The sequence below is a fragment of the Argiope bruennichi genome, chromosome 5 (genome assembly GCF_947563725.1).
Source record: "Argiope bruennichi chromosome 5, qqArgBrue1.1, whole genome shotgun sequence".
Taxonomy (NCBI): domain Eukaryota; kingdom Metazoa; phylum Arthropoda; class Arachnida; order Araneae; family Araneidae; genus Argiope; species Argiope bruennichi.
In genome coordinates, this window is record NC_079155.1 from 59,353,623 (window position 1) to 59,377,397 (window position 23,775).

General features: G+C 27.2%; 1 protein-coding gene across 1 annotated transcript in view; it reads right to left on the reverse strand.

Moving 5' to 3' along the window:
* Positions 1–23,775, reverse strand: part of LOC129969346 (B-cell receptor CD22-like) — a 297,654-nt gene that overhangs the window by 89,199 nt on the left and 184,680 nt on the right. Inside the window, exon 4 of the mRNA XM_056083883.1 lies at positions 12,727–13,044. Within this exon, the coding sequence (XP_055939858.1) occupies positions 12,727–13,044 (318 nt within the window). The remainder of the gene's footprint in view (positions 1–12,726; positions 13,045–23,775) is intronic.

Here is a 23,775-nt window from a genome sequence, read left to right on the forward strand (position 1 = left end):
AATAGCGTGGGTATAGCTTTAGAAAGATATAGAAAAGAAATTTTATTTTTGTGTTGATTTAGCACAATTCCTTTTATTGGGAACTTTCATTCTACTATCCTACTAAATATTGTTTTCTATTTAACTTCGAAATATCAAAAGGATTTTGTAACAAGATATCACATGTACACGAATGGAAGAGGAAATCCTTTTTTTTTTCTGAGCAATTTTTTCTAGAATTATTTAATATATTGATGTGGAAGTAAAGAAATTTAATTTTAACGTATAACTGTTGATTATAAAATCAATCGTTTTATTAAAACTATAAATAAATTTAAACAACAAGTTTAATGCTTGGTCATATTATTTTTTCAAGTACAAATTTCCATAAAGAGTCTTGGAATAATTATAGTCAAGACATAAGTAACGGAGAAAATATAAATGTCAAATCTGGACAATCATTTCTAAAACGTACACGGAATCATGTACATTACCAAATTTTCTAAGAAAAACGGTTGATCCAAAAGATTTTAATCCCAATATCATAGGTTAATTCAAAAACTCTTCACAATTATGTTCCAATATCCTGACAAATATATTAAAACAATAAATTATTTCGTTATATCAGTCTGATATATAATTTTTATGCTGTAATTTGAGAGTGATTTTTTTTTGGCTTATTTATTAATCTAACGTAGATATTTTGTATATCAGGTTTAGCCAAGCTAATCTTTCTAAAGTTTGTAAAATATACATTGACTTACGAAAGCATTAATGAATTAAAAAAAAGAGTTTTTGGAGCTGTAAATTCATCTAATATTAAATTATATTTTTTTATAGGAACATACAATTACAAAAAATAAATTTAAGGTAGGTAAACTATATCGAAAGAAATTTTTTTTAAAAAAAAATATTTATTTTAAATTAATATTCTTAATTTCTGATCAGTCTTCTTCATGAAACATTTAAATTTTCCCTCTAAGTTCATTTTTACGGGAGAAATTACACTGCTTTTTATATTCGCATAATAAACATTTAATACTATTTTTTTATGTCCGAAGTTTTGTAAGAATTTTCTGGCAAAAAACTTCATAAATTAAAATTTAATGAAATTCTTTGTTCAAATTTATTATAACAACCTTTTTAGTATTTTTTTCTGTTCCTGAACAAGAGAATAACTAACATTCTCATTTAGAAATATTGTAGTTATTTTAATGCTTTAAATGAGAAAAAAAATGGAAATTTCAGGTTATTTATCACTGGAACCCCAACATTTATAGACTACATAGAAGGAGAGCTTCTTTTTTAGTTCAGGATTTAGTAAATATATTTATTAAGATATCTTCAAGATTTTGAGCAAATCATTTTATACGATTTCAAAATGAAAGCTTTCAGTTTTATTCTTTCTTTTAGTCAACCAGCTCCTTGTTTTCCAGTTTTTTAAAAACTTTTTTAACTAATATATTTTGGTGTCATGGAACAGACGGATTTTATTTAAAAATTAACTCTCATAATGAAATTAATTTTCTTTCTCTTTATATATAATAGATATTGCTGACATTTACATACCATCAAAAACATTATATTAGTATGAAAATAAAACGCCGTATTTGGTAATTTTACATCCAAAAACAAAACAAACGTTCTACATTGGTAAAAAATTGTTTTGATGAAATTGATTATTTTGATAGTGATGAAAAATAGTAAAAGAAAAGTTTAGATTTTTAGACAAAAAATATTTATTAAAAATAAAATGTAATGAACAAATAAATAACTATCTTCTAATAAAAAAGATGAACATGTATGTGTGTCGGCACTATAAACACCTGATCAATTCACCTACAGTTATTAAATTTGGTAAATGGATGGCAATGAGAACCACGAAGCTAATTATTTGAAATTGTAATTAGGAGCTTAATTAATTAAAAATTAATCTCGATTTTGGGTTGCTTTTTTTCAGAAACTTCTGAAAATATTATTGCACGAAAAAAAATTCCCCGCTGTTTGAAAATTAAAAAAAAAAATCCCTCTAATAATACCAATTTAATGGTATAAATAAATTTTTCGAACAGTTTTCGTTCCAATTTAATAGTCATATCAATAAGAATAAGCATAATAAGAAAGTGAATGCCAACTTAATAGTAGTACATATTTTTCATAAATGTTGGCCATTTTTTAAAATATACTTTTTTTGCCCAACTTTCAACAATAAGTTATATTTTTTGACAGAAATCCTAACTGCTTTCATTGTTTCATCAAATATTTAACCAAATGATTTGTCCTTGTTGAAAACTTAAGAAAAATTATTTTGCTTAATATCTGTATAGTCGACAAGGCGAATAATATAGTGAAGTTACAATGCTAAAAACGTTAGAAGATAAAGAATAAAACATTTACGTTTTCAATAATACTATGACGTTTTGGAAATTATCTATAGTAGAATGATTCATGTGTACAATACAGAGAATATATGTAAGGCAATTAAAATAACTTGACTTTAAAGTTTGACAATTTGATGGAATCATGGACATGAAGTTATATCTAAAAGATCTGGCATAAAATATAACCAATATCCTCAGTGAACCATCTGGTCGCCAAATGGGAATAATAAATAAGTTTAATAAGGAATTGAAACAATGCTGTCAGTTCCCGTGACATTTTGGCTCCATGGCAAATGCAATATCAGAAAATGAGTTTTATGTCTTTATGTAATACTGCTGCCACGTGACGTTTAATTTTATACAGCAAAACACATAATTATTGTGATATTTAATTTAGCGTTGTTCATATGATATGTTTTAACAACAATTAATAATGATTTCTTTTTAAATATAAGACAAATCTCTTTAGAGGTGAAATGTGTATGAAAAATAAATAATATTTTGTTAGATAAGTCCAATTGTAAAATTTAAGCATATTTTACTATATTTAGAACAAAATTGTGTCACGAAAAATTGCATCACTCGAGACAGAATCGAGATAGCAGCATAAAAATATCATTCAACATTTCTTCATTGTGACTTCAGGGTAAAACTTTCCCGAGATTAGACTTAAAAGTAACGCAATCACTCAAGACTCGCTATTATGATTGAAAGCTTAAAATAACCATTTTATTGGAGAAGGGGAATACTTCAGAAATATCTTCTCTTCGTCGTTTATTTTTTTCCTCTCTCTTTCTCTCTTTTCTTTCATCCATAGTTGTGAGAGAATTGAAAGATGATACCTCCGCCATTTTTCAATTCCCCCAGCTGAGGCCGAACCACAAACACTCGATCACTGTCAAAGATAAGTGCCGGAATGTTCGGAACGAACTTCCCAACTTTTAAACTTGGTTTCTCTCTCTCTTTCTCTTTCGTCCCCTTCATCTTACCTCCGTTCTGGAAAGGCTTTAAGAAGGATTTCATCAAAATGATAAGATAGAATTATTTCTGTGGTTATCGGAAATGTGAGAGACAACATCTTTAGAAGACACGTGGAGTCCTGTAGTCAGGAACAATTGAAGTTGATAGCATGGGACAAATTGTGGGGTGTATCATTGCACTTGGATAGAAAATTCTATAAATGATCTAAGCGTGTTTAAAAGTAATTGATGGACAGGGTATAGAATTACAATGACCTTTTCAGAATTCAGTGAAAACACTATCAGTGATCATACGATCAGCAAATAACATTGCTTTTCAATTTGCTTATTCATTTCAGTATAGATTAGTTATTTAAATATTTTATTGTTTAATTTTTAATATGGCAGAAACATCTCAGAAAACATTAATAAACTTTTCATAAATATTAAAGAGAAAAATAAAAATTATTAAGCATTGAACTGTTTTTCACATATGAAATGAAGTGTAATTATGAAGGTTATTTGAATTAAAATAATTAATTCATTATAAAATATCTAAAATTTAGAATGCGTGGAAGTATGCTTAAAATGCAATCACAATAGTGTATACACTCTAACTATAAAGTTGCACAGAATCTCAAAGTTCACAAGGCTCAATCTCTGAAACTAAACCCTGCAACTAAACGTCTTTCATAGCTTGGCGAGATTAAGATCAAACTATCTGGAAGTTTCAACGACCTCGAGAATCAACAATTCTCAAATAAGCTTATGGTGCCACATTCAATAGGCAAGCCAAAGTCTCCGCAATGCTGTTCCTACTTAATTTTTTACACATACTTATTTTATAATATATCCATAATTTATAACATATCCATTTAATAAAAATGTCATGAAACTATACTTTGCATGACATAATTTTAAATAAATATCCTTAACTTTCAACAAAGTAAGTATTATTAAGCAGTGTACTGTTTATCAGTTGACTTGTGAAATTAGATACAAATGATTATGCAAATGATTTCAATTAAAATAATTAACTCGCAATAAAATGTCTCAAATTTGGGAAGCGTAGAAGTATGCTTATATAGCTTCAAACACAATCTTAAAAGACTACACATTCTAATTATAATGTTGCATTTCAGACCTCACAAGGCTTCACCGTCTTCAATAACTACACCAACTCTGAAATGAAACTCCAATGCAATTAATCGTCTTTTATAGCTTGGCGAAGGGAAGATCTTTCTGGAAATTTCGCCGATCTCGAGAATCAAGCTTTGCCGAACCTCAAGTCCTAGCAATTACCAAAAAAGCTTATGATGTCAAATTCATTAGGTAAGTCAAAATTGCTACAATGATGTCCCTGCTTAGTTCTTTTCACATTCGTATTTATTCGTAAGTAGTACATAACATATTCATTTGATAAAAATTGTATCATGAAATCCTGCCCTTCATATGACCTTTATAATTTTATATAAATAAATTTATTTTATTACATATTTTATAATTATTATCCTCTTTCTTCCTGTGATGCAGAAATTTAGAGTGGAAGGCTCTAAACTTGCCATATATATGTTTCCAGAAGGTTTAGTGTATCAAATATATCCAGATATCGAAGAATTGTGGAAGAGCAATAGAGCTCAACAAGAATAAAATGTAATAAATTTGAGTGATTAATCCTCAAATGTGTAAGATTTATACAATATTCTCAATAGACAAACAAGAACCACCGGGAAAGGCATATTTTTCAATAAAATCTTTATTATTCCTTCCATCAGCTAAAATTTAAAAACTTAATTAAATTGAAATTAAAATAAACTAACATTTCTAACTGAACTATGGTTATAATCAAAAGATAATATGCCGAATTTCATTGGTTTAACTCCCTGAGTTTATTGCGTTTACATGCATACGAAATTGTTGATCGACAGACAGGCAGTTGAAATGTTTGAAAGATTTGTTTAAAAATTTAATATCTATATTTTAAGTGTTTGACCAATTCATTCCTCGACTTATTCATTGTGCTTTGCAGTTGTCGAGTACACTATACAAAAGCAGTCATACTGTTAGATTTTTTATGAATAAATTTCATTCAATATTTCAAATAAATGTACAAAATTGATCTAAAACCTGTAGCAAATTTCAGTCCTCTAGTTCAAAGTATTTTTAAGCTATGGTGTTCGCAGACAGATAGACAGACATAACACCAAAATGTATTTTTCGAACTTAAGGAACTCGGAAACTCGGAGAATCATCAAAATCTCTAGTTTAAACTTTTGTCGATTTCTCTATATTTCGTAAAAGAGAATATATAAAAAAAAGGAATTATGTGTTACAATCAGAAAATGAAATTTAGGATTTAATGATAAGCACTTATAAAAGAATTATATGTATTAAAAATATTTGAGACATGTTAAATTGCAGCATTTGTTTTGCAATATTGCAAAAATTCGGATTAGAATGCATTAATCTTACTAAATTGCATGTATCTTGGAATTTATGATACAAAACAACAACTTTACTTTTATCTTGAAATATAAAACAGAAAGTTACTCTTCAAGCATATTCGAAGATTGCTTTTACTTACAATACTATTGTTTATGTTGAAAAAGGAAAAAAAATACATTTTAAAAGAAAAATTAAGAAATAACCAACATTAAAGTATTCAAGATACAAAGAATATAAATATCTGAATTTCTAACACAATGAAATGGAAAGATAAAAAAAAAAAAAAAAAAAAAAAAAACCTTTATTTGCATTACATAATTGCTAAGTTTACTAAAATAAATCTCTTTTTTTATTTTACCTCTCTAATACTGATTATTTCAGCCCCATTTAAATCCCCAAATACCACTTGTGAACATAAAATGACAACAATATATTATGGGGGAAATAATGTTTATATCTAAGAAAAGAATTTTATTGTTTTCAATTACATTAAAACATTTCAACTGCTTTTTTTTTGTCTGCTATACTAAGTTAAAAAAATAAATAAAACCACCACGAGAATAATTTTTTACTGACTACAGCAGTCATAGAAAATGTGTCCTTTACGTTATATAAATTTTTATCATGCTGTTATCAAACATAAAGAAAAATTTTTTTGTCTCAGACGAAATTAAGCTGGGATTTTATAAAACGTCCTAAGGGAAGAGCTGTGTTCTTCTAAAAATCAAATGACGCAAGTAATCTTATTTCTTTAATGCTAATGAAATAAATAATTTCATTAGAGCTGAAACAAATTCTATATTTGCCATAGAATTGGAGAAATAAGGTTCAGATTTCTATCAGGGCAATAAAATATACAGCAATTGAATTGTAGAAGGTTGCTTTATTGGAAGTCGTTGAAGTCATATGTGCATATGGATATTCTTACCATTGAACGAAGTTTAATTTTATTATTATTGGTTTTTTATAGTAAAATATATGACTTTTATAATTACGGGTTTTATTTTTTTATGGAATAAATTAATCCCAATGCTTATAGAAATAATACTGATATATTTTGATAGGAATTTTGGTTTTGTAAACATTTAAGATGATTTTCATTGTTATTCTGAAAAGCAAATGACTCTAGATAATGAAAAGCCATATATTGAAATAAAAAAAGAGATATGAACTTTTAAATTTATCTATTAACATTTTGCAATTTCCTGCAATTATCTATATAAGAAAGCATCAAAGAAAGAAAATCGTTCTCCTTCTTGATTCATGAATTTTACTACAGGACAATTTTAAAATAGTAAAAATATACATTATTTACCTTATTTAAAAAAAAATTAATTAATTCTTGTAGAAGAATCCATTACAAATAAATATCAAAAGGACAATAATGAATGACATTTCATATTTTAGATGCTTAATATCGTAATAGCTTTTAAGATAACGACAATAATTGACGACTCTAGCGAAATAAAAAACTAAATATCTTATTTTATTGATATATTTGTAAAACAAATACCTACAATATTTTAAAATATTTGAATATATATACTATTTTGAAATAAAATAAGGAAATTCCTTCATCATAGAATTCTAAAACTGTAGCACTTTACTTTTCCAAAACTGTATTTCAACTGTAAAACTGTAGAATTCTAAAACTGTAGCACTTATCTTCTCTTTTGGGTACTAGATGGCGATGCCTGATTAAGCCATCCCATAATGCATTGCGAGTGTAAATAGAATGAGATGTGACGTATGCTGTTAGCTGGGAGCTGTTACTGTTACATGTGAGCTGTACTGTTAAGTTGCAATCGTGAATGTCTTGTCTTGTCTTTGTGTTTGTGGTTGTTTAGTGTGTGAATGTGATTATTAAAAGAAATGTTCCTAAAAACATTCACCCTGTTGCTTCCTGTACGGATCATAATAATCTATATTCCACCACAAAACGATTTTTTGAGAAACTTGTCTTATTAGTTGGTTCCTTATTTCATTTTTTTGACATTAATTCTTTTCATTAAATTGCAAAAAATGAAAAAAAAAATATATTAATGATTAATTATTAATGACTTATGAATTCAGAGAACAAATTAAAATATTGATACAAATTTAATTAATTCATTTATATTGATTAATGATGTCAATGTCTGTCAATAAATAGACGTTTTATGTTCAAGGTTTTTACACCTGAGGGATATTTTGTATGGAATTGGTATGCTGTATACACAATTCAATCTTGTGAATACCAATAATTGAAAAATGTTATTTTTCACTAGGAAAATGAATTCATAATTTAATAGGAGAAAGGAAATATTTTCCATATTTTAAATGCATATTTATAAGTAGATGATCCCATTGTTTTTATTCTATATAAGTTCTTTTTGTTATATTTTAATTGATTCTATTTTGTGTTTGAATAAACACTCCCAACGAAATGGCAAAATTATTGTTTTAGTAAAAAAAAATATAGCAATCCTCCTCTCTCTCTCTCTTTCACCATATATATATATATATATATATATATATATATATATATATATATATATATATATATATATATATATATATATATATATATATATATATATATATATATATATATATAGCCAATCAAAGTAAGAAATATTTTGAAAACGAAACGAAAACGAAATAGTTTCGGAATCGCAACTAGAAATTATTTCTTATTCAAACTAAAACCAAAAATAGAACAGGAAAAAACATCATAGTATTTACAGAGCGCAAATGCAGCTATATATAAAACACAAATGAATTGAGACAAAAGTAATGAAAATAAAGTTAACAGGAAATTCAAATTAAACCAAATAAAAAAAAGAATCCGGCATGTAATCAATCAAAGTAAGAAATACTTTGAAAACGAAACTAAAACGAATATATATATATATATATATATATATATATATTGTAACATGAACAGTGAATATAAATATTTTCAAATAGAAATTGTTCAAAATAATAATGAACGAATTTCACTCTAATCTTTCAAACTAAATAAAGAATTACCAATCATATTTTTAAAAATTAATTTTGAATTCAATTCAAAGAAATACCGTAAAATGTTTTTTCTCTGCTCCGAAGGATGAAGTATGCATTTGAAACTTAAAAAAAAAACATGGGACAGAAGCATTGCGACGCATCTTTGAATAACGTAAAATCATTTCCTTCGTTTCATTGCCAAGAAATGGCTTTCTACGAGAAACAAATTCTCATTATGATCCTATGTACAAATATGCTCTCTGCAGAATACAAAATCTTGCCAGCTGTTTTTATTTTCAGAATTTTGTTATAACTTGGAATCAGTTTTTCCCTTTTTTCAGCCCAGTCACGTCGGATGGAAGTATGATTTGTGAGTACGCCTCGGAACGTGTTCCCATGACTAGAGTGCACTCATTGGAAGAAAAGTTCAAAAAATCCAAAGAAAGAACCAGCCTAAAGGAAAGACTATCTCTTCATAATGCTGTTCTTGGAATGAATTTTGAAACCATTGTAAAGGGGAGGAAGCCGTAGTCTAATTCTATTATTCAAGGGGCGAGGTGTTTATTTCGAATGAAATAATTTGACATCAAGTTGTAAAGCTTCCTCAAAATATATTTAAATAACTTTTAAATTTAAATAAATAGCTTCAATACATAAAAAAATGCACATCTGATTTATAAACGTAAATAAAGTAGAACATTAAAGTTTTAAACACTTAATGAATTTCTTCTCTTTATAATATTGCAATTGGAATGAATTTTGAAACCATTGTAAAGGAGATTAAGCCGTAGTCTAATATTTTATTCAAGAAGCGAAGTGTTTATTTCGGATAAAATAATCTGATATCAAATTGTAAAGCTTCCACAAAATATATTTAAATATCTTTTAAATTTAAATAAATAGTCTTGGTATATAAAAAATTGTGCCTAATTTATGAACTTTGAATAAAAAAAAATTAAAATTTTAACCACTTAAAAAATGTTTTCTTCTTTATAATACTGCTATTGTAATTTGTTCTGAAGCATTTGTAAAGGGCAATTTTTGCCATTTTCTCGAATACCTAAAGGATGATGGAATGATTACGAATAAAAGAAAACTAGTAATAGTTTTTAATATTTCTGCAAAAATTGTAAGTGCATTTATTATTTAAACTTTCTGCAGAATTATATGTGCTTAATCATGTCACATAAAAGTTGTTACTCATATATTTGAGTTCATGGAAAGATATTAAATGTTTCTAAATAATTTCTTTTAAATTAATTAAAATTCATTCCTTTATGGATGGTATGGCATAAAATTATTTAGCATATTATTTTATAATACCTATAAAAATTTAATTTTGGATTTCTGCTTAGTTATTTATTTCAATTTTAGTTAATTATTTTTAAGAAATGTATATCAAGGAAATTATTTTTGTACTCTGACGATGGAACTTTCAATTAATAATAAATATATAAAGAATGCAAAATTTTGGGTTTCATGAAAAAAATAATCATCGAAAAAATTAAAGAACCCATTAACTATGTAAATTTGCATAGCCTGCCTTAAGGATGTGGTCTTTATGTGCAGTAAGGTAAACATTATTAAAATGAAGCTAAAATTCCATACATAATATTTACATTTAAATAAGTATGCTATAGAAATTTTCCTCAAAGATGAGTGTTTTTCTTAGGAAGCAAGTATAAGAATCAATTTAATCGTATTAGAAACTTAAAATTAATAAATTATTTGTCACAGCACTCCTTGCTTGAGTTTCTGAATTAATTTGATGCAAAATAACTATTTCTAATCCATAAATTAATTAATTTGGAAATCAATAAATTTTAGTTCCTCTGCACAATAATTGAATTTTTCCTTCTCAGGATGTTTTGAATATAGTAATTGTTATAGTTAAATTTTAGTAAGTCAAAGATATTTTTTTTCCATTTATATAAGGAAGTAAACTTTTAGACGTATCAAATACTTTAATTAATAACAACTGTTTTCTCAATGTTTACCCTAATTTAATACTGCAGTAATCAATTTAGAAATATCAAACTTATGAAGGAAAGAGGCGGGCATCTAATGTAACATGTAAATTCTATAATGTAACAAATGCTGTAAATGCAACATATAAATGTTGATATGTCATTTCTTATTGTCCTACATTTATTTATACTGTTTTGTGAATCAATTCCTATTTAACCAAAAATAATGCGCATCAAAATTCTAAATTTAGTAGGTGAGATTTACAACAAGGAATCATGATTTCGCTCTATGTAAGACTTATATTACAGGTAGGCAAAATCCTAAAATATTTCTTAAAATAGAGAATTTGAGCGAAAAATAGCAAATGGCTTTCTCATATTTGAAGTCCTTAAGGTACAAGATCATCCTTTTCGAATGGTAGTTTTATATTTAGTTCATTTATTCCTTCCTCCTCATTATCAGGAAAGGTAGCCTTCACAAATGTGGTGATGAAGGGTAAAATAATCGGCAGGGTGATTAGAAGAATTTCTCTCATATTTCCATCAAGGAAGGGGATGCTAGTCAGTACTAGTTCGCGAGATGTACCAACATGCCAATAACTAAAAATTGCCGGCATACTTGTCCTTTAACTTCCTCGAACTACCTGAACTCTAATTTACGCACAATGACTTATCTTGTGATTCGTGTTTGCCCTTAATTGGAAATTATAGAATTTGTACAATTTGATGTTTGCTGTTGGAAGTATGGGTTCGAAAATCCATTCTGATATACAATTGTAACTATGTTTAAATGCTACATTCCATTTACCTAAACTGCTGCACTTTTACTTTCTATTATATGAAGTATAGTGGAGATGTAGTATTCATCAAACATTTGAATTCGAGACTCTGATTTTAAGCGATCGAAAAACACTTTTTTTTTTTTGCTCTTGGTCTTTTTATTTTATTTTATTTATAAAGAAGGTGATTAAAAAATAAGCCTGACAACATAAATTTGCTACATGAAATTATGATCAAATATGTAAACTTCTGTAAAATTTTGAACGAAATCTATTCACAAATAGTCAGTCTATATGGATGTCCGTGTAAAAATGAACTGGATAACTACAAAACGCAAATAGCCAGATAGGTAAAATTCGATGTGCAGATTTAACTTCTAAAATATAGATTTTTAACCAAATGCATCAAATTATTTTTCGTTCTGTTTTTTCCCACGGAGGTAAACGCAATAATTTAAATTATTGAAATTTGGCGTGTCTTTTTACTACCATTGCAGTGCCACTTCAAAATTTGGTACCATCGGCCGACAAAAAAAAATATTAACTCGATAGATTCAGCAAAAATTCTAGTTTCTAGCCAGTCTGTATTTTATAATCATCTTTCTCCAATACCATGCAATGAGATTTCCCAACCTTACCGAAGGAATTTAATTTTAAGCAGGAAAGGGAGACAAGATTTTTATTGGAAAGTAAGCGATAAAGTTTTAATGAAACCACTCCCGTTGATTTATATATAGTTTTCGCATCCAAGCAAATATGCAATATTCAATTTAACTAATTTCACTCACATTTTGACAGTGATTTACAATTTTTTGTGTAAAGATTACATACTTAAGCGTTCACATCTAATTAATTGTGTGTTTTAGGTTTGGCGTTTACACACATTTATATATAAGCTTACTAACCTGCCATTCTAGAGATGGCATAAAATCATTTACCACTCTTGTCCTGTTTTTAAGTTTATGATATCCATATACTTTGGCTCACAAAAATACTTAAAAAAATTACTGTTTTTATTATTATTATTTATTTATTTATTTTAGGAAGTTTTGAATCATGAAGAGTCAAAAACGAAAAATTCCAGCAGCTGCGCCATTACCCATATATAAACAGCTAAGAAAACATTTTGGTTTCACTTAGATCTTAGTGTCAAAAAATGAATTTAGGAAATTTCATACTTATTAAATTTCTACGAATTACGCTGACAAAAAGAAGAAAAAAAAAATCTTACATAGGACTTCAAGAGTGGTGGCTTGCAAGAGAGGAGCTTCTAATCTCTTCCTAAGGACTTCATTGATTCCTTTGCAAAAGAATTCTCCTTTGTGGTCATATCTGGAAGCCACGAGAACCAGTGAGCTGGCTGTCCTATAAGTGCCATCACTCATCAGATCCATTGTCGTCATTGGTTGAGGTCCTATAACTTCGGACCTGTTGTACCAGGTGATGTTGGCGGCGGGACGGGCTCCTTCCACGGTACAAGTCAGAGATACCATTTCTCCAGCAACAACAGGTGTTGTTGGCCCCCTGACATGTAGAGATGCTGGGCGAACTGGAAAAGAAATCAACAAAAATTGTCCATAATTTTTTATACATCTCTATGAATATATTTTTGTTAAAAACATTTAATACATAAATGTTTGAGTTAAGTATTCGATGCAAATATATTAAAAATGCTCTTTCGCTCAAAAAAAAAATATGTAGAAGATTTTATTGTTTCAACTTTTTTTTTAGCAATTTTTAATATCATATTTTCAAACCTCTTATATAATATTTGATACGATAATGAAAGGAAAAACGTTATTACATTTTTAAAAACGTATGCTGCAATATTTCATTTTTTAAATAAACGATTTAATATAGGAGAGTTTCAGTTTTATTATATACTTAATTAGTTTCAGCTTTTATTATATACTTAATTTTTACTTTTCATGAAAATATATTCAAACAAGGATTTCAATGGGCACAAAATACAGTCACTCAGAAAAGTATTGAGACACTTGGTATTAATTACTAAATAACTATTTAAAAAACTATTTATAACATTAAACTAAAAACAAGATGAGTCAAAAAATATTTTAACATTTGGTGTATAGTTTGTAAGGAAAATTTTATTGTTATTTTAGAATTAATATCAAGCTTTTCATATATAATTCAAAGGCAAAAGGAGTCAAAAAATATTGGGACATTTTTAAAATGAGAAATTCAACAAATATATAATACATCAATAGAATTGAATTTACAACCATTTTTTTTAGATTATAATTTTAAACATAAAAATTTCAACAAAATTTCAGGTAAAATTATCTATAGAAAAATGGTGAGGAATTCAGATATATAAAACGATGTGAGAAAACTTCTAATAAGTCATTGGAAAAATGGAAAATTAATTCACTTTTCAAGACATATCTTAAAATTTAGTAAGTTTACTGATTTAACATTATTCACAAGTTCAAGAAAACAAATAGTGTTGAAAACAAGCAAAGATCAGGGTGTCCAAGGGCATTTAATAAATGTGGAAAGAGGTGGGTTGTGAAACAAGTTAATTTAATCCAAAAACTAGTGCAGTAAAATTGACTCTGCAATGTAAAAGTAAATTCGGAAAATCTATAAATCCAAAAACTGTTAGAAATGTTTTAAGAAAACATAGGTATCATGACAGATTACCTGAAAGAAAACCTTTCATCAGCACACCAAATCAATAAGCTTGGCTGGCTCTTGCTAAAATGTATGTAAAGCAACCAAAAGAATTTTGGAAAAATGTAATTTTTGTTAATGAAAGCTAACATATTTTCGGATCGGATGGCAAGCAAAAAAGTTTGTCTGAAACCAAATATAGCAATGCATATCAAAAATTTACGGCCTACTGTTTAATATGGAGGTGACAATCAAATAGTGTGGAGTTGTATAGCAAGCGCTAGTGTTGGGAATTTAAATTTATTGATTGTAAAATGAATAAATAGTCTATCTTGACATTCTCAAGTGAGATTTAAACGAAAGTGCGAGTAATCTGGAAATCTCAAGAATTTTAAATTGCACAACGATAATACCCCGAAACACACTGCTAATATTTGCAAGTTATGGGTCCTCTTCTACTGCCCAAGTTTTATTAAGACTCCCACATAAAGTCCAGACCTTAATCCCATTGAAAATGTATGGGGTTATTTGCAACAAAAACTATATGAACAAATTTCTAACAAGTAAGATTTAAGAAAACATTTGGTCAAAATATGAGTCACACTTGATTAAAAAAATTTCACAATTTTGCAAAAAATTGATCCAATTCATGCCAAATAGAATAAGAGAGGTCAAAAAAAGCAAGGATGGCCCAACAAGAAATTAACTTTTAAGGTTTAATTGATTTTCTTAATTTATTGGGAAGAGTCCCAATACTTTTTGAGCATGTTTTCTTGTTTTATATCTTTGATTTTTAATTATAAGTATAATTACATTAATTTGAGAGTTATGCTTTAATTATTATAATTTATATATATCAAAATTATATTCAATTTTTTGTTTTGGTTTCATAGTTAAATAAAATATTATAATAAAAATCAGTGAACTTGTGGTGTGTCCCAATACTTTTTTTGACAGACTCTATATTAAATTATTCAATATAGTTTATATATTATTACTTGCATATAAATGCATCATAATAAATGCATCTTCAATTTATCATATTATTTTTATAGCATTTTAAATGGCATATAAGAAATACATATATATTCAAATTTATACTCTGTCTGCATCGTAGTACGGTATATTTTATTATGAGATTCTTATGGAAACTGTATATATTGTGTTAAAAAAATACTTCCCGCAGCTAATTCTTTTTAATGTTTTTAAAGAAAATATGCAAAATTATAATTAACCAACTAACAATTATACCTAGTTTTAGTATATAACAATTTCTATTATAATAATAATTTCTATTTATATTATAATAATAATAATAATTTCTATTCTATTATAATACGTTGTGAAATTTTATTTATTGAATTATTTTTCCGAACTCTTAATCAACTGATAAAGAGATAGAAACTCACGTATTTCAAACTATCTGTTTTTAAATTGAAACCATTCGCTGCATCATGGGAAGGGAATTTTTTTGGATACGAATAATTTTAGTTTAGATTCATATCTGAAAATTAAATTTGATGGTTTGTTGAGTATAATTATTTATTTTTAAAAAAATATCGAATGTATTTTGATTTATGTAAAATAATTTGATATAAATAAATATGACGCAAGAAGACATTTTTTATTTCAACACTTTCTAATCATGATACTGATTTTTGACTCTGAGAAATACCGTATTTCAAATATCCATATTGATTATTGGACTGACCTATAAAATTGAAATTTACCTTAGAATTACGGTAAAAAGGAATTTTTTTTTATTCTATACTGATATAATTTCTTTTATATTGATAAATATTTTTAATTAAATTAAATTAATATGATACTTGTGGATATTCTGTATTTGAAAATGCTTATTTTCGAAGGCAAGCATCATTGGGATACGCAGAATGAGGTTACATATTCAGAATTTCTATTTATACTCGTAATAACTGCTATATATTTCCAAAACAGTGTAATTAAATTTTTAATAATGGAATTTCTTTAATAAATAAGTAATGAATTGTTTTAGCCCTAGATTGATTTTTAACCACATAAATATTAAGTTGCACATATGTTCATAATTGGCTGGTATATTATCAAATTTCTGTCGTTAAAATAATTTTTTTCTTTTTTAATAGATTTATAAATTACATGTACATTAACATTTTTGCTGGAAATTCTTTTTTTAACATTTAAATTAAGCAATTCTTTTTTTAATGCTTGAAGCTGAAATACAAATATATATATATATATATATATATCACTATGTTTTCTGCTAGAGATGAGATTTTCATATTAAAACGATCTACATTTAAAATACTTTAATGGTCAATTTCTTAGTAATAATTTATTCTTAGCATCATTAATAATATATGAAACTTATACTTTTCAGCATTCGAAAAAATGATTCGAAATCGATTTCGTGACAAGTAAGATTAAATTCAAATTTTGGAAAAGTCATTATGTTTTCTTAAAAACTTTGGCTGTTGTCCAAATAAGATATAAATATGAGTAAAAGTAAGAAAATATAATAAAGTACTTTTACTAGAAACCAAGAATATCCTCTCATTATTTGCATTAAACAGCAAACAAACATGGTGCAAAAATGGTATTTTAACAGCTATTTCAAAACTATTCTATTTTCATAAAATACCCATTACTACCGAAATGTAGCGATCGATTTTGCTAAATTAAGGTGAAATGAAAACTATTTGCTGAAATTGTTGAACTGGAAACAAATCAAAACTTTCCACTGTAACGCTCAGCAATTTAAACAACATTTTTCATTTCTTCTAATGCGAAGTTATTAAACATTTTCAAGTAGCATATGAAACTGGAATTCGGAAACTAAATGTATTCTTGAGAATTTGCTTCTAACATAACATAAGAGTGAAATTAAAGGAACAAAAAACATAAATCGAAGCCATTTTTTTTTCTCCTTCAGAATTCATATAAATCCTCAGCTTAACGATGGTTGTAGCAGAAAAAGACTTCCTATTCTACTGGTGCCAATCGCTAAAAGTAATGTCTTCTTTTTAATATAACGTGAAAGTTAATAGAGTCGGAACTACTGTTCTCGTTGCTGCTGGACTTGTTCTTTTTTTTTCGTTGCAGTTCCTTTTTCAGAATTCAGTCTCTTTCGATCGATATATATGAGATTTTTACCACTTGAGAATGTCAAAATCAGGAAGCGACGGCAGGTGAGGTGGAAAACAGAAGAAACTTTGACGTTGGAGCCAATGTTTTAGGTCTTTGCCGGAGGCTTTGTCAAAATGGCTTAGTGCTCCCTTTTAGACATCCGTGATTTCTAACCTCTTTAGATCCTCAATCCTTTTTTCAGGGGAAAAATGAGATTCCACCGTTCCTTCTTATAAGCCCGACAAGTCTTGTTAACTGGAATTTGATTCTGAATGTCCTGAGGTCATCCAGAAGTGCCGAATCAAGCCAAATAAAATTTGTAGCGCATTTTACTAATATTTTATACAGAAGAATTTCTTAAAATAGAAAAGCCGGTAAGTGACAAGTTCATGCAATTGTGGAGTTCTGTGTAAATAGGTTACTTTAAAAGTATATTTGAGTCTCGGGTGATTCAAGGAATTGGATATAATTGGCATAAAATCTATATATGGCCATTTTGTCCCAAGCATATAGTGAATATAAAGTCCCATAATAGCATAAAATTCCAATGAAACATCCTATATTTAAAATCTACATATTTAAGAGGAAAAAATGTTTTGGGATTGGTTATTCAAATGTACAGAACAATGAAATGAACGATTTGAAAATAAATGAAGACAGAAAAATATCTTTACGAGGATGGAAATGAAGTTCTTTATTTATAGTGAAATCATAATTTTCCGAGAATGTAATTTTCAATTAAACCAAAACATGCGCCTGAAATTCTAGTAGTGATAAATCACTCTGAAGCAAGTTATGGCTTAAAAATGTTCAATATACGTTTTCTATACGGGTGTTCCATATTCATAAGAAGTCACAGTTTTTCACAAATAAAACTATTATATGCAAGAGTTGGTTCGGCAGAAATTTTAATTAGCGTAGTTACTTAGAGAAACAAATTTTCAATGAAAGTAATCTTAAAAAGTAAATGTTTCAAATCATCACCTATAAAAGGCAAACAGAATATTAATATTTTGCAAATAGTAGATTTTCATAAAGAGAGGTAGTTGTAACGAAGAAAAGGACATTCTTTGAAAAGGAAACCTGTAATTTTAGTTGTGTAAAGAGTATGCAATAATTCAATTGTTTAAATGCAATGATTGAATTTAACATTCAATAAAATGGGGTGAAAAATATAAAAACATTCCCCCTCCATTCAAGCCATAGCCATCGATCAGAAATACAATCTATTATATTCTTTCATGGACAAGACCGCAATAAACTTCAAGAAAAATGATACGTTCTTATAAGAATGTAAATTATAACAAGAGTAAAAACAATAAATGCCATTTAAAACGCTTCTGGATCTTTAATTAACTTTTTCATACTTATTATTATGTCTATGATTTACCTAATTAATACGTCATTTCAAGATCCCTAATTCTAAAGCGAGTGAACAAATGGAGACAGTTATGACAATATAACACACGCGGCAAGTCAGCAGGCATATGTACTAAAAATTTCACCACCACAGAAAAACATTAATTTTATAGATGAAACTGATTTTGAAATAGATACCTTCAAAAAAGAAGAAATAGAGTATACAAAATGCCTATTCTGAACATCACATAGTTTGATTGCTAACGTTTAAAATTATTCACAGAAAAAAAAATATTTTTTTAACCTATTCTTTAGCTTGATCACACTTTTAAATTTTTTCACTCAATTTAAGTTAGAAAAATTTGGATCATTGCCATTTAAAATGCTGGTGCATCAAGTATATTTGAATATATATATAATTTGTAAGATTGGATGTTTACATAAAGGTTTAGATTTCTCAATTTTATTCAATACTATAATTATTGGTAGAAAAGAACCTAAAATATATATCTTTATATCATTTAGAACATATTTCTAGTTCAGAATGCATGCATTCCTTTCCCTGAAATCGGCTATGAGATCACGGATAAAATGGTAATAAAGAAATTAATAATATTTAAAAAAAAGTAAATTATGATATAATTTGAAGCGTTAATTTCGTAAAAAAACTTTTAAAAAAACATTTAGAAAAGAGATCTTTAATGAAATACAAAAATACATTTTTTATGTTTCTTACTTTTTTTTTTTTTTTTGAAAAATCAAAAGCCTTTCTATAAAGGTCTTTTTAATATTTAGAACAATACATATCTTTATAATTCTCATTAAACAATTAATTATTTATTAAATAATTACTTATCATATAACTAAAAGCTTATTTCTTACGGCTAAATAACTGACGTATCTTTTAACATAATTTTTAATATTGATTATGTTTTCATTGCTAGCTCGATATATAACAAAATGAAGGATAAATAATAAAAGCAAAGAAAGGAAATTGAAAGAAAAAGCAATAAATAGAATATGCACAAGGTGAAGGTGTTCGGAAACCTTCTCCAGAAGATATCATAATACGTTAAATGCGCAGATGAAGTTGCAAATTTAATATTTTTATGACCGAATCAAACAGTGGTTCGACTGCATTAGGGGATTACTACACTTAGTGCACTGCAAACCATGTAATGCTCTTTTTAATTTTTTTTTTTTTTTTATGAATCTCGTCTTAGGTCTTAAGATTTGAAACTCTTCTTCATTTCTGCTATTCGCTTCTATTTGTCTTTCAAATTTGTATATGTATTATTTATGCTAAAACAATGAATACATTCTTTATCCTTTATTAAAGCATTGATACATGCTTCAATGCAAATAATTTTCTTTTATTAGTTGTTTCTCATCGAAAATAGATACTTCAATAATTTTCTTAAATAAATTCCGATAATTACAACTGAAAAAAATGTATTTGTTTCTAAGAAGAAAAAACTTATTGTATTCTCTGGTGAATTATTTTTTTCAAAAATGCTCGCTTTTGAACTGACGAGCCTTCTCTGATTACAATTCTACTTAAAATCAGGTAAACTTAAATATATTTTAAAAATTTCAATAAATAGTTATGTTGTTTTTTTTCAAGTATAGTGATTCCAAGAGTGTATGTGCTCATATTTTGTCATATATTTTCTTAGAAAATGGGAACATTTTTATTTATTCTTATCTCGGATTAAATCCCATTATACAGATAGAATCAATAAAAAAGATAATTGAATTGCACATTATTTAATGTCTTTTATGTTTAAATATATTAAGAACTATCTTATTCTCAGAATTTACTCCATGTAAAAGAATTAAGAGACTAAAGTTCTGCAATTCTTTTAAGTAGCTGAGTGCATTAATTTATTTTCCTTATATCTATCTTATTATTGAAGACTTAGCCAGGAATGAATTCCAGTAATTTCGTTAATATTTTTTCAAGGTGTTGAGAGCACCAGAGATATAACTGTCTCCATCTTTGACCCCTTACAAGTAGAAATAATTTTATTATTATTTTCCTCTCACAATTTAGCTAATAAATGGAGTTTTTTACGAATTAATTAATGCTTATTGTTATTTTCGGTTTGCTATCTTTTATTCATAAAGCATTCTGAAATCCATTATTGGCAACATAAAATGCATTACTTCTCCATGAATATCGAACAATTTAGTAGATAAGTAACTGCCTATTGCTTTTTAAAAATAGTACTGAGAATAAATGAAAATAGGAGAAAATACCATAATAGCATGTATTAAAAGTTATGAATTTTAATTAAGAACATTTACTTTTGTTACATTTTCTTATTCATCTGCGCAAATGGGATCTTTAAAAAATTATTTTTACTGAGATTTGTAATAAATTTATATCAATTAAAAATTTCGCTCATTTTTAAGATAAACAAAGAAAGTGAAGCAGATAAAATAACGGAAAATAAAAGTAGCTATTAACAGTGATATTTTTTGTAATGATTACTGAAAATCTAACATTAATCCATTTAGATTTACATGATAAAATATTGAAAACTAGAATTGAATAGCAATTTGAAAATCAATACTTCTCATTGATGTTTAAATCCATATGATTTGTATGATACGATACGCAAAAAAAGTGGTAAAATCCTTTGAAGTTATTTAAATTCAAAATGGCTTCCCTCATAACCATGAAAGTAAGATTTACCTTTAATAAATTGACTATACTGAGTTTATTGACACAATTTGCAGCTTCCCTAGTACTGAAATAAAGAAGTTGCAAAAATAAAGGAAATCGTCCAAAAAGTCCAATTAGAAAAAATGTATGCTAGACCTTTATAAAAACCCAGAAAAAATGTTTCAATGAGTTATCTGTAAAATTGGCGAAGATATTTGTAATTAATTTATGAAATTTCTGTGATTTGAAAAAATGGTTTGTCTTGAAATTGAAAAATACATTCTCTAGTATTATCATACCGTTTCTTCGATAGCTGTGCTACTGCCACATTGTAGACGATTAGGAACATGCATGTCGGTCTATTAGATCAAATACAAACGTGTTTTGCGGCCGATGGTGGCCAATGTGAATACACTCGCCATATTCCTGTTTTGCAGTTCCTTTCTCTTTTTAACATTTAACAGACATTTTAACGTCTGCACTAAGTTTACCAGAATAAAATATTTAAATTGGGAATCTCTTTTAATTTGATAATTAGGTTGTATGACCGCCAGATTTTAATTAGATATTTTGATAATTACAGTAAGACTATGAGTCCAGATCTTCAGATTCCTCTTTTTTCGCATTTCTCGCAAAGTTTTTTAAAAAATTATTTTTGTTTATTTTTGTCTTTGTTTGAATTTCAGTTCATCAATGCGTAATTCAAGAAACTTTATAATATCTGAGAATACATTTTTCAATTTTCAGGGAAAACCCTTTTACAAGTCACGCGAAGTTGATAATTTTAATTGCAAATTTCCCCGTCAATTTTGCAGATTACTCCGTGATTTTTTTTAATATGATATAGCGTATATTTTCCAGCTGGACTTTTCAGGGATCGATTCTATTTTTTTAGTTAAGAGTGCATTAAAATGTCTCAATAAATTCATCATAATCGTTATACAATAGTATATAATATTTATATATAATATGTACTATTTTATTATATATATATATATATAATATATATACTATTTTATAATATATATATAAAATATATACTATTTTATAATATATTTTATTTTAATATATATTTATATTATTATTTTATAGTAAACACCTTCTTTTATATTTCATTTATAATGTGTGCACCCTCATCAAAATTTTGTATTCCCTTCTATATGAAATCCTTGAAGATTTAGATTTATATTTTGAATATTTTAAATTTTTATACGAACTCTTTATAATATAGTCATATTTTTATCATCTCAATTTATCGATATAATCTTTAAACATATAAACAGAAATGCATATGTAAGAGATGAAAAATAATTATTTCTATTCACCGTTTTTGAGAGTTAAAAAATATTTTTTATCTTCATCAAGTTAGAGATATTTAAGATACAAAATAATTTTTTTTATTTATAATCATATGCTTCAAACAAGAAAATATTTTATATAAAATATTCCACAAATACAAATTACTTACTTGAGTATTTAATAAAAAGATTTTCAGATTAAAAACAATATTTTATTCCTTAACTTTAATCATGCTATTTTTAATCTTATCTTTTTTACCCAACAAAAGTGATGAATTCTACCTATTTCGACGAACGGAGCTGAAAATATTGCAACTTGATTAAATCTTTACCTGCTTTCATTTTACTTTTGTTTCAAAGCCATGTAAAACTTGTTCTAAGACTAGTCACTTGTAAAATTAAAGGAATTCTGTGTAATTTGTCTCCGACCCCCTGAGGGCCGACAACCCAATTTGCATTGTTTCGTCGCGACCACCAAGTGAACATAATCTTGATTATTTCTACAAGTTCATTTAATGTACCGTAGGCGGAACTAAGAAAGCACTCTGGCTTTCCCTCATTGGCTAATGATATTACCTCTTTAGCACATGTTTTCCTAACTTGATCAGAAGAGTGTGTCTCGGATCTTTCGATTCTGATTATTTATGTGTTTCAACCTCCAGAATCTTATGCTCAAGCATTACCAGAAAAAATAAAAGCCTGGCATTCCAACTAATTCGTTTATCAATGTTAAACTACTTTTCGATAACATATTCCGTCCGAAAAGTGCTTTCAATGATACGTCTTTATTCGAGGCTGATGTACTTAACTGAGTCTGAAATGCAATTGGCAAAAGGAAGCGCTCTGTGACTTTCTAATGCCGCTCGAGATTTTGATCCAATTTCCGCAGCTCCTTATTTTGCATTTGCAGAGACTTAATCTAAGTTCTCTACAGATTTCTTTTCTTTCAACGCTGGAACAAGAACGAGAGGTAATATATTCTTTTTTTCTTTATTTATTTCTTTTCTTCACTCACTCGCGATTGCAGCGTTGCGTTTGCATTTTCTGTTAAAATTCTTTTAACGATATAGTGTAGTCTGATTATCTTAACTTTACCTTATTCAAATACTAAAACGCATTCAAAAGGATAAAAATTCACTCACAAGAACTTCACTGGAAGAAGCATTCATTGCAATTAAGGTTTGCAAGGGTAAGAATT